The sequence below is a fragment of the Dermochelys coriacea genome, chromosome 5 (genome assembly GCF_009764565.3).
Source record: "Dermochelys coriacea isolate rDerCor1 chromosome 5, rDerCor1.pri.v4, whole genome shotgun sequence".
In the NCBI taxonomy this organism is placed as follows: domain Eukaryota; kingdom Metazoa; phylum Chordata; order Testudines; family Dermochelyidae; genus Dermochelys; species Dermochelys coriacea.
The window spans coordinates 106,433,357-106,446,098 of NC_050072.1; the positions used below are offsets into that span (position 1 = coordinate 106,433,357).

The window sequence follows — 12,742 nt, forward strand, 5'->3', positions numbered from 1 at the left end:
GTTAAAGTCCATGGAACTACGACAATTTATATCAGTTGAGGATCTGCCCCTTCATAGCTCAAAAATCACCCCAACATATTTGCTAACCTGGAAATGCATTTTCCAGTGCCTTGCTACTAGTTAAAATTAATGACTACTTCCTAATGTCAGTTAGACTCCTCTATGACCAAGAAAAACCAAACTGTTTTGATTCCAAAAGCTCTGCTTAAGAAAACAAGACCAGGACTGCATAACACTGACATTTTTATTAGAATTCATTTGTAACAAATGGAACTTGTGTCAGCAAAGAACTGATTTTCATACAGACTTTCTTTCGCCACCAATGTAACGAAGTAAGAAAATAAAAAGCACGCCTTTCATTCTGTAAAACATTTACGCGTACTACTAATTAGAGGTAATTGTATTTTTTTTAACAAGCCATTTTACAAGGTAATTTTTTTTTAAATTTTTCAGTCTATGCATCCAAAACGAGAGCAAAGAACACAACTTTTATTATCTTTGTAAAGACACTCCAAGCTTGAATGGCAAAGCCACATAACAGATGGGGATGAGGGGACTTGCAGCCTTCTGATATCTGCTGGAGTATCAGGGCACCCCAAACGAAAAAAACAATCAACCAACCAACCAAAAAAAAAAAAGAAGGAAGGAAGGAAGAATAAAAGGAAAGAAAAGCTGTTGCATTTGTTGTTGTTGCAAACTCCCCCTCCCTCCCGATTTTTACATGTTCTGTGTTATTTACATACACATAAGAGGATTTTCATAAGCAGTTTCTTACAGATGGGTTCAAGTAATAACATTATTGGGTGTAGAATCAATAGGGCAGTGCATAGTACAAAGGTATAGAAAGTGCAGATCTCCCTAGAGGGCCCTCCCTTCCCCCAGCCAGCCTCTCCATTGTCTAACCATGCAATCATTTTTAAAAAAAAGAGCTAAAATAAAGTTCTGTACAAATCATTTTTATATATTTTGATTTTTTTCCATTGTAACTAATTACAAAATTATACATAACTACACATACATAGGTAAATAATAGCACCGTACTGGTTATGCTGATGAAACCAATTCTAAGGTTGGAAGATTATGGTAAATGCAGATAAAGATGCTTCTTCTTTAAATTAATTATAGAATGACTATACATTAGCGTACAGAAAGTGGAATGCACATCAATGATGCTAACAGAGTTATCTTTAGAAACAACTCCTGAACAGCAAGATTACTGGAATATTTGCAGTCTTACTTGTCCTACAATACTTTCCCTCACTATTTATCTCTGATTTTTTCCCTTTTTCTTTAGAATTTGCAAAAGTTTCATGGCGAGAAAACTCTGACCTGTTAACAGCTCTGGTGTGCAACAGCCTTCCCTAGTATATGCTTCTAAAATGGTGTGTATGTCTGACTATATTTGGCTAAAAGAACATGACTTCACTACGTAATCTGGCACTTTAATAATTCTTCAAAAGATACAAATCAAAAAGAAGAAGAAAAAAAACAACAACAACCCCATAGTGCACATTCTTCTCTGGTTCTGATATAAGTTATAGAATCTCATTCTTGAGGTAGCCTTCTATAATACTTTTATTATTTATTATATATATATTTATATTTGTTTTGTTTTGTTTTTTTTTTTTTACAAAAGTGCTCAAATACAATGCTTGCTCGTGTTTGGTCTTTCATACATGTCTTTCTACTAGTGATGGGAAATATGGAAGAAAAAAAATCCTGTATGTTACACTAACATAGCTGAACTGTATGAATGGTTCTTATTTGACACCTGAAAGAAAGAGTTCCTTTGATTTGTGTGTGCTAACATGGTACAAGGCATGACAGAGACCTGGGCCACTGTAAATGGCTTCATATAGAGTCTCAGAAAATATTTTGCATTGGTTAAAGAATTTTTTTCTCTCAAATGGAAATCTAAAGTCATTTTAAAACATACTCTGAGGGCTAAATCCTGCTTGCCTTACCCATACTAACAGTCCCATTGCAACCAATAATTTGACTTCAATGGGCCCATTGACATGTGTACCGCAAGCAGGATTTGGCCCAGAATGAAAGGAATGATGCATGAGTACTGCTAACAACAACTATTACTTACTACTAGTGTAGTCCTACATCTCTGCAATGGCAATACTGTAGTCATCAATGCTGTGGTTTATGAGAGCCAATTTGGAAGGAACCTTAAAGTAGTGGGCATGTCTGTTGTTGGAGTTATGAAAGGATAAAGGGCCCTGACTACCCGAGTGTTTTGGGCTTGCATTTATTAACATCCCATACTCGGTTAAAAACCAGGAATGCGTATTATTCAAAGTATTTTTGTACATGTGCTACAAAGATAATGCTTTAATTGAAAAGAGTAACAAAGATATGAATTAACTAATGTAAATACAGACACAACAAAACTTAAAGAAATGCTGTCAAAACAGGCATCAAATATAAGGCACTCTAAATGTGAAATAAAAATAAAAACCAGCATCTCTAAATAATACTGTATGCCACAAAATATTTCTAATTTATTAACAGAGCAACATGAGTTTGGCTTTGCCCTGTTACACATCATAAATGCAAATTTCATAGCACATACTATAGACAATATATGACTGAATACACTTTTTAAACATCTTGATAGTTAGTATATTACAACATTCTCCCCTCCTAAAGGGATATGCACTGACCTTTTCCACATGCACACCTCCTATACTTAATAATATGGTTTGTTATTGCACTATAGTGTTACAAATATTGTACTTCATTGGAAGCCTCAACCACATAATGTGTGTGTGTGTCTTTGTGTGACTGTGTGTATATAAATAATCTTTTTTTTGCGTTGGGGTGAGGGTCAAATATCACTGATGTGCATTCCTCATTTCCCTTCTAACCAAAAAGCTATGGACTTTGGAAATGCAGAGATGTTCAAAAAGTACCATATGGGTTGAATGTAGTACTCTGGAAAACTTTCCCATCACTTCAATAAATCCAAGTCATAGAAGAACTGATGCATCTATATTTATTTGTGTGTGTATATACCCGTCTGTCTGTATATCTGTAGATATATAGAGAGATAGATATAGATAGAGAATAATAAAGAGAGCAGTGTGTCTGTGTGTGTGTGTGTGTGTTAGTAGCAGCTTTATACTTTGCGCCTCCCTGTTGATTCCAAAAGAAATAAAAAAAGCCCCACTTTGATTAACTGATTAAGAGTATTTCTTTAAAAAGAAAAAAATAAACCAAACTGTAATATCTAAGAAGAATGTGGTACTGTAGATAAATATAGGACTGCACAAAAATGTGCAAATTTTCAAATTATTTAACATTTCTACAGCAAGATATTACAGATAACAGTTCTACAGCTTAAAAAAATCTACAATTCTGAAACAAAAAATGAACAGTTAGGCAACTTTTTTTTTTAAATTCACTTCATCAAATGATAAACTCTTGTTAAAAAAAGGAAAAAGTTTACACAGTTAAAAATGAAGCACAGGTCAGCAGTATCTTTACAATACTAAAAAACTAAATCAAGGACTTCCTTTTTAAACATTCCCCCATTTCCCCTAAAGTGTTATTATAAGCATTATGATGGGAAGGGGTGATGTTGAAGCAAAGAGTCCATTTTGTTTTAAGAAGCCAGGTACCGGCCTTTTAACAAACATCTTGCACTGAATTGCAGTACGCTCAAGATTCATCTTTGCAACAATCATGCAATCCTGAACAAGATGATGGTTCTTTGCAATAATTTCCTCTTCCCTTTAATTTCAACCAAAGTTGAATCCTTGAGGTATCTGTAAATGAGATCCTTCAGACGCCTCACCAGTCAGGATTCTTTTATTATATTTCTGGTCAAGTTATTAAACTGTGAATTCTTGGTCCACCTGGAATAGTTCTTGGGGTTGTGTGTGTGTGTGTGGGTTTTTTTTGTTTTTGTTTTTTAATATTCCCACTAATTGGTCTTTAGCTAGGAGTTAAGAAGTACTTCTCAAGCACACAGTATGGCTCAGAAGAGGCTCTCTGGATCTTAAAGGGCCTGCAGTAAAAATCCAGGATGGGTCAGGGGGTTTTACGTTGCATAGTGATCAAAGCTGCCCAGATATTCCAGTGCGGCTCGATAGCCAAACTGGTATTGATCCTGGAAGAAAAAGAGAGAGAAAGAAAATATAAAAACCTATTTGTTGTTTTTTCATTTAATCAGAGGCTCTGTGAATATACTATATCCCACAGAGGCCACAGCAGTTCAGTAATATCCTCCTGCTGACATCAACAGAACACACTGGTTTGAGTTACAGTAAACAAAGATGGGTTGAGATGCTCATTGAATGCAATAACGTTCTCCTTAGATGGAGCCTGCTTATTTGTGATGTGAATATATATTCATTTACTGAGCGTTCGTTGCTCTGAATGAGTACAAGAGGATTAGCAGAAAGCTTTTTGTCTGAGGGGACTGCATTAAGGTTTACCTTTGGCATTATTTCATACTGTTTGAGACTTGCTAATAAAATGTTCAAATAACATCTCAGTGAATGTGACTAATATGCTAAAACATCATATTCTGGTCTCAGTCCCTCACTGTCCAGGTGTGGTATGCTGCACACATAAAAACAAGGTAAAATAGCAGGTCAGGAAGCACAGGGGGATCCAATCCTACCTTGTTATATAGTTATCAAATTATTCCTGCCCAGCAGCAGGAATTAGGGGTTCAGAGAGGAATGTGAAGTTAAGAACCTCATTAACATGAGGCAGCTTATACTTCACACCAAGTCTCCTCACACGACCTACATCCGTTTTTATCTCCTGCACCTGAAAGCAAAGGTGTGGAAATGCAGAATTCTTGAGGTTTACTAACACTCAGTGTGAGTGCTACTCCTAGCACTTCATCTCATTTGCACACATAAGCAGCAGTCTCTTTATGCTGGAGTGCAACAAACTTGTACACCTCACTTAATGTGAAAGAACAAAAGTTGTTTCTTTAAGCCCTCCAAAATACTGAAGCCGCCTAGGGGACTCGTTCATGCGATGTTACAGTCTTGCAGCCCGAAGGATCTGGGTTTCATTTCACTCAGACTACGTCTCAGTAGCTTCCATTGGACCAGCAGTCCTTATCATAACACACCCACTTTAGTTTTATCTAATTTGCCATGATCATTAGTGGCTCCATCTTGCAAGGTACGAGCTCTCTGGTCATGATCCTGCAAAGTACTTAAGCACATGATTAACTTTAAGCATAGGAATAGCCTAACTGCTTTCAACAGGACTACTCATGAGCTGGATGGGGACCCGAGTGCTCTGCATCTTGCAGGATCGAGCCCTAGACTTCTGTTCTTTTCTGGGTGAAATTAACACAGCACATGGAAGATTTCTACTTTCAGTCTGGAGTGGGAACACATCATCCACAAGTAAGCTAAAGTAGAAAGAGGGAAAGTATGTACATTGCACAACCCAGCATTGTATTTATGTGGACTCCACAAAAGCTTATTTTTCTATATGCTAGATTTGTTTCTAGGAACCAATGGGACAGAAAGTAGATATTTTTCATTTTGCTTAGATGTACATTTTCTACAGCAATAATGGTAATGGAAAATAAATGGAATTTATTCTTCCATTTTGTCTCAGTGAGTTACTTGGCTAAGTGACAAAACTTTAAAAATGATCTAATTTCATTTAAAGAGTATGTGCGCATGCGTAAAACACTAAGAGTAGGGCTGTCTAATTTTTACTGAACAAGTGTCATTTTCCTACAGCAAAATGGCAAAGTGCAGGGATCAATATTAAATTTCAAATCATAAACATTTTAATGGTCAGTATCAGCCACCCAAGTCTGTAGAAGGTCCTACAAATGCTTTTCCTCACCTTTCACTTTTTTATGTGTATGATCTGTTGGCTTAGAACTGAGAGTCAGAGGCTCCAATTCATGACATTTAGCATGTGTTTAACTTAAGTAGTAATTAAGTATATGATTAAAGTTAAGCATGTGCTTAAGTGTCCTTTATGAATTGGGATGATTCCTAAATCAGGGGCCAAGAACAGGCTGGCTGTCCGTGCCCAAGACCTCTCCCCCACCAGAATGCAGAACTCTCACTGACAGTGAGATCACTAACTTTATAGTTTTCAGAGTAGCAGCTGTGTTAGTCTGTATTTGCAAAAAGAAAAGGAGTACTTGTGGCACCTTAAGGACTAATAAATTTATTTGAGCATAAGCTTTCGTGAGCTACAGCTCATTTCATCAGATGCATTCAGTGGAAAATACAGTGGGGAGATTTATATACATAGAGAACATGAAACAATGGGTGTTACTATACACAGTGTAACAAGAGAGTGATCACTTAAGGTGAGCTATTACCAGCAGGAGAGTGGGGGGGGGAACCTTTTGTAGTGATAATCAAGGTGGGCCATTCCCAGCAGTTGACAAGAACATCTGAGGAACTGTGTGTGTGTGGGTGGGTGGGGAGGAATAAACATGGGGAAATAGTTTTACTTTGTGTAAAGACATGTCCAGTCCCAGTCTTTATTCAAGCCTAAATTAATTGTATCCAGTTTGCAAATTAATTCCAATTCAGCAGTCTCTCGTTGGAGTCTGTTTTTGAAGTTTTTTTGTTGAAGAACTGCAACTTTTAGGTCTGTAGTGAAGTGACCAAAGAGCTTGAAGTGTTCTCCAACTGGTTTTTGAATGTTCTAAATTTGTTAGTCTCTAAGGTGCCACAAGTACTACTTTTCTTTTTGCGAATACAGACTAACACAGCTGCTACTCTGAAACTTGTCATTATGTAAGGCACTGAATTTAGCTGTATGGAGTGGAAATCTATCAACTTCATGAAAAAACTCGTACAGATACAGACAGACATCATCTTCCTTTCCAAATGCAAACAGATGGACATCATACCAAAAGGAATGAAGATAAAAAATCCATTACAATCTACATACCACACAGACTATGCTGACAGCTTGTGCCACACGCTCTCAAAGAAACTGCGGAACCACCTGATCAACATCCTCTAAAGCAAACAGGGAAAGATTAAGAATGAGCTCTCAAAACTGGATACTCTCATAAGAAAACAACCTTCCACACAAACTTCATCATGGCTGGACTTTACAAAAACTAGACAAGCCATTTACAACACACACTTTGCTTCTCTACAAAAGAAAAAGGACACTAAATTCTCTAAACTACTACATGCCACAAGGGGCCACAACAGTGGTTCCCTTAACCCACCCAGCAATATTGTTAATCTATCCAACTATACTCTTAGCCCAGCAGAAGAATCTGTCCTATCTCGGGGCCTCTCCTTCTGCCCATCCAGCCCCACGAACATGATACAGTTCTGTGGTGACCAAGAATTCTATTTTGATGTCTCCGACTCAAGGAATATTTCCAACACACCTCTGAAAACATACTAACCCACAGAGACCTTCCTACCAAGACTACAAAAAGAAGGATTCAGGGTGGACTCCTCCTGAAGGTCGGAACAGCAGACTGGACTTCTACATAGAGTGCTTCCGCCGATGTGCACGGGCTGAAATAGTACTAAAGCAGCATCACTTGCCCCATAACCTCAACCGTGCAGAACACAGTGCCATCCACAGCCTCAGAAACAACTCTGACATCATAATCAAAAAGGCTGACAAAGGAGGTGCTGTCGTCATCATGAATAGGTCAGAATATGAACAAGAGACTGCTAGACAGCTCTCCAACACCACTTTCTACAAGCCATTACCCTCTGATCCCACTGAGGGTTACCAAAGAAACTACACCATTTGCTCAAGAAACTCCCTGAAAAAGCACAAGAACAAATCCACACAGACACACCCCTGGAACCCCGACCTGGGGTATTCTATCTGCTACCCAAGATCCATAAACCTGGAAATCCTGGATGTCCCATCATCTCAGGCATTGGCACCCTGTCAGCAGGATTGTCTGGCTATGTAGACTCCCTCCTCAGGCCCTACGCTATCAGCACTCCCAGCTATCTTCGAGACACCACTGACTTCCTGAGGAAACTATAATCCATCGGTGATCTTTCTGAAAACACCATCCTGGCCACTATGGATGTAGAAGCCCTCTACACCAACATTCCACACAAAGATGGACTACAAGCCGTCAGGAACAGTATCCCCGATAATGTCACGGCAAACCTGGTGGCTGAACTTTGTGACTTTGTCCTCACCCATAACTATTTCACATTTGGGGACAATGTATACCTTCAAATCAGTCGCACTGTGATGGGTACCCGCATGGCCCCACAGTATGCCAGCCTTTTTATGGCTGACTTAGAACAACGCTTCCTCAGTTCTCGTCCCCTGATGCCCCTACTCTACTTGCGCTACATTGATGACATCTTCATCATCTGGACCCATGGAAAAGAAGCCCTTGAGGAATTCCACCAGGATTTCAACAATTTCCATCCCACCACCAACCTCAGCCTGGACCAGTCCACACAAGAGATCCACTTCCTGGACATTACAGTACAAATAAGCGATGGTCACATAAACACCACCCTACATTGGAAACCTACTGACTGCTATTCCTACCTACATGCCTCCAGCTTTCATCCAGACCACACCACACGATCCATTGTCTACAGCCAAGCTCTACGACACAACTGCATTTGCTCCAACCCCTCAGACCGAGATAAATACCTACAAGATCTATATCAAGCATTCTTACAACTCCAATACCCACCTGCTGAAGTGAAGAAACAGATTGACAGAGCCAGAAGAGTACCCAGAAGTCACCTACTACAGGACACGCCCAACAAAGAAAATAACAGAACACCACTAGCCATCACCTTCAGCCCCCAACTAAAACCTCTGCAACGCATCATCAAGGATCTACAATCTATCCTGAAGGATGACCCATCACTCTCACAGATCTTGGGAGAAAGGCCAGTCCTTGCTTACAGACAGCCCCCCAACCTGAAGAAAATACTCACCAGCAACCACATACCACACAACAGAACCACTAACTCAGGAACCTATCCTTGCAACAAAGGCTGTTGCCAACTCTGTCCACATATCTATTCAGGGGACACCATCATAGGGCCTAATCACATCAGCCACACTATCAGAGGCTCGTTCACCTGCACATCTACCAATCATCTATGCCATCATGTGCCAGCAATGCCCCTCTGCCATGTACATTGGTCAAACTGGACAGTCTCTAGTAAAAGAATAAATGGACACAAATCAGACGTCAAGAATTATAACATTCAAAAACTAGTTGGAGAACACTTCAATCTCTTTGGTCACTTCACTACAGACCTGAGAGTGGCTATCCTTCAACAAAAAAACTTCAAAAACAGACTCCAACGAGAGACTGCTGAATTGGAATTAATTTGCAAACTGGATACAATTAATTTAGGCTTGAATAGAGACTGGGAGTGGACATGTCATTACACAAAGTAAAATTATTTCCCCATGTTTATTCCCCCCCTCCACTGTTCCTCAGACGTTTTTGTCAACTGCTGGAAATGGCCCACCTTGATTATCACTATAAAAGGTCCCCCCCCCCGCTCTCATAGTGGTAATAGCTCACCTTAAGTGATCACTCTCTTGTTTCAGTGTGTATGGTAACACCCATTGTTTCATGTTCTCTATGTATATAAATCTCCCACTGTATTTTCCACTGAATGCATCCGATGAAGTGAGCTGTAGCTCATGAAAGCTTATGCTCAAATAAATTTGTTAGTCTCTAAGATGCCACAAGTACTCCTTTTCTTTTAACTTTATAGTGTCCCAGGGAAAAAGTTGTAATGTAGAGGGTTTTTTTCCACAGAGATGTAATGCTTTCATGCCAAACAGTCAAATTTGTGTTTATATGAAGTCTCGACAACCATGAAATCACTATAGCCTCAGTTTCAAGCCACAGGACACATTCTGCCCTCCGAATGAACAGAAGCTAACAGAGTGCACCCACAGGCCAAACTTTGCTCCCTGATTATGAATATAGATTACTAGCATGAAGGAAAAATTCAAAATGACATGGGCAGTGTTTCCATCTCAAGTTTCTTCTAGAAAATAGGTTCACACAAATATCTTATTCAGTCACCACTAAAATGGATATTTCCCAGGCTGTGGTATTGCCTATCCACAGAATGGGAAATAGCCTAAATGCACTGCATAGGCTACATACAGAGCTAAAGTACTTAAGAAGGGAAAGTAAATTGTATACCTCCTACATAAATTCCTGGCTGTGAAAACCTCACTCCCACCATCTGCCATTCCTAACATTGCATCCGCCAAGCCACCTACCCTGACCCGGTCAGTGCATATGTATGTTGTTCTTCTCACCTCTGTCTGTACCATGGCTGGTCGTTGTGTCCTTAACATTTTGACTGTCTGGAAGATATCTACAACACCTTCATATCTCATTCTTTCCAACACGATGCTCAGGGTTATGAATACTCCAGTCCTCCCAACACCTGCACTGTTGCAATAAAAAAGGAATGTTAATTGACAGTTAAAATGTTGAAAGAATTGGCTGATTATTTAGCTGTGGATACGATACACCATATGTACATGGTCATCTACATGGAAAAAAGCTCGATAAGCAAAACTTCTCTGTGGAAATTATACACATTGACAAAGTGACCTTTCTCTGGCAAAGTCAAATTTGTACTAATGTACTTCCAATGAAAGTTGGATAGTCAGGAAGCATTTTAAGTGATTTTGTTTGTGACCAAGAATGTATAGTGGTCAGTGTGTGGTAGGGGAAAATGAGAGGGTTCACCAGCCTGCCAATAGTCTAAATGGAAATAAAAAAAGAAATGGAAGCCAGAATTTAGCCTTCCTCTCTGTCCTTATCTCAACTTGTTTAGGTCCTGTTACATATGGTATGTGAGATTACTCCCTGTTCCGAGACCCTTGAAATATGCAGGGGTAAGTTAGGGACAGAGCACCAGCCTTATCTTTCAGTTTCTTTCCTTTTATAATTTTTATGGAGAACTTAACATAATTTTCAATATTCACACACACTATAAATATGGTGTGTGTGAAAAAATATAACTTTTATTGAAGAGGAATATTACAATGTTTCCTCTCATGTACAAAAAATTTGAGACCTGAAGCAGAACCGGCTGGCTCTTTTAAACAAGTCTGATTGTTTCCAGACCTAGTAGTTTTCGACTCCTTATTACTTGAAGGCAACTATTTACAACTTTTTCAACCAGCAAGAGGAGGGAATTAATTCATACTGTTGTGTTCTTGAGAAGCAAGAAAGCACCTGGAGAGTTAGTTAATGAGGAGGACACTGAATAATACAAAAAATCTCCTACATGTGCAGATCCTAATTAAGCAGCATGTGTAACGCTTGGGTAAAGTCTGCATAAAACAGATGGATTCATTTACTGTGGTCTGAAGCTGGCATGCATATTGAAACAGGGTGGCATCTTTTCACCAAAGGATGTTTAGGCTTTCTAAAGGGTCGTAACAGTGATGTAAGTCCAAGTCCACGACACCTCCACATTAGCGTTTACAGACCCATCTCACAAGCAGTCTCAAGCAAAGTGGTGAGTTCAGTTCTGCTACAACAGTCTATAAAAGGGCTAGCCATGTTGTTCATAGGGTCCTCTGTTTAGTAAAAGTCACAGGGACTTTGGCAGAGTTCTATTACCCAGATAATTCCTCAGGGTTGAGAAGGATGCTTTTCATTAGGGACATGCAGTCGAGTTTTAACAGTTAGGGAAGGGGTTCTTAAGTGTTTTATAAGTGAGGAGGAGGCAGGGGGAGGATTTTATCTTTAAAGGGTTGTGTGTGTTAGGATCGGCCACAGAGTGGGTAAAGTCTTGGATATCTGCTGAGAGGGGATGCTGACAAAGAAAGGGCCATATAAAAATCACAGTGGCAATAAGCTGGCACATACCTAGGTCTGGTCCTAGCGGACACTGTTTCTGCTGAGCCTTAGATTTCAGGAAAAGTCCTATGCTGACCTAACTCCTTTTTAATTAACTGCTTAATGAGGTTAGAAAGTTTTAAACAGTAACACATTGATTTGTTTTTAAAATTCCTAGAGAAGGAAAAATCACTCAATGTCAGAGTGGTTTACTGTAATATAGGTAAGTAAACCACAGAAAAAATATATAGAAGAGAGAAAAATTACAGGGAACCAGGGAGCATGAAGTTCAGAGGGTGATGAGTTTCCCTAGTCTCTCCCTTTACAAATAAATCCCTTGAAAACAGGTCAGAATACAGCTCATAAGCAATTTTTATAAGAGGGCTGCAGGGGTGAAACTGAACTATGTAGCAGTGAAGAGTTTGCAAAGAGCCTGAAGCAATAGCTTTGAGGTGGGTTTGAACTGCTCCCATTCATATGCATAAGATCTTGATTCTGAAAGATCCTAATAATGACAATTTAGATGTCAGTAATGTTAACTGCTGCTAAGGAATCCAAGAACGAAGAGGCATGATCTTACTGGGCCTGGTCCTGTTCCCACTGAAGTCAACGGTGCAACTCCCATTGACTTACAGTGGTGCAGCATCAAGCCCATAATGATATTAATAATTTATTGTGAGTAGCATCTCATTTCAAAATCATGTGTGGGCAGAGCTTGGAAAGAACTTAAAAGGGCCACCATTTTTTTTTCATCTGAGCCCACATAAGGGCCAAACAGTGCCCACCACTCCCCTGGCAAATAAATTCCTAAAGGTAGCTATGGTGGGACAGGTCTAATCTGTGCAAGATAATTCATTAGCCCCTATGCACCACTTAAGTCTCCTCTCCAGTGCCTTTCTTCTTAGCAATATGTAGTGGGTATTTAGGGAC

At 39.3% G+C, this 12,742-nt stretch overlaps 1 protein-coding gene across 50 annotated transcripts in view; it reads right to left on the minus strand.

Annotated features, from left to right (window-relative positions):
• Positions 1-443: 443 nt before the first annotated feature.
• Positions 444-12,742, minus strand: part of PTPRD (protein tyrosine phosphatase receptor type D) — a 1,712,576-nt gene continuing 1,700,277 nt past the window's right edge. For all 50 annotated transcript variants that reach the window (XM_043515489.1, XM_043515496.1, XM_043515490.1 and 47 more), the window contains 2 exons: positions 10,273-10,408; positions 444-4,120 (listed from right to left, as the gene is read on the minus strand). In XM_043515489.1, the coding sequence (XP_043371424.1) occupies positions 4,052-4,120; positions 10,273-10,408 (205 nt within the window). In that variant the 3' untranslated portion in view covers positions 444-4,051. The remainder of the gene's footprint in view (positions 4,121-10,272; positions 10,409-12,742) is intronic.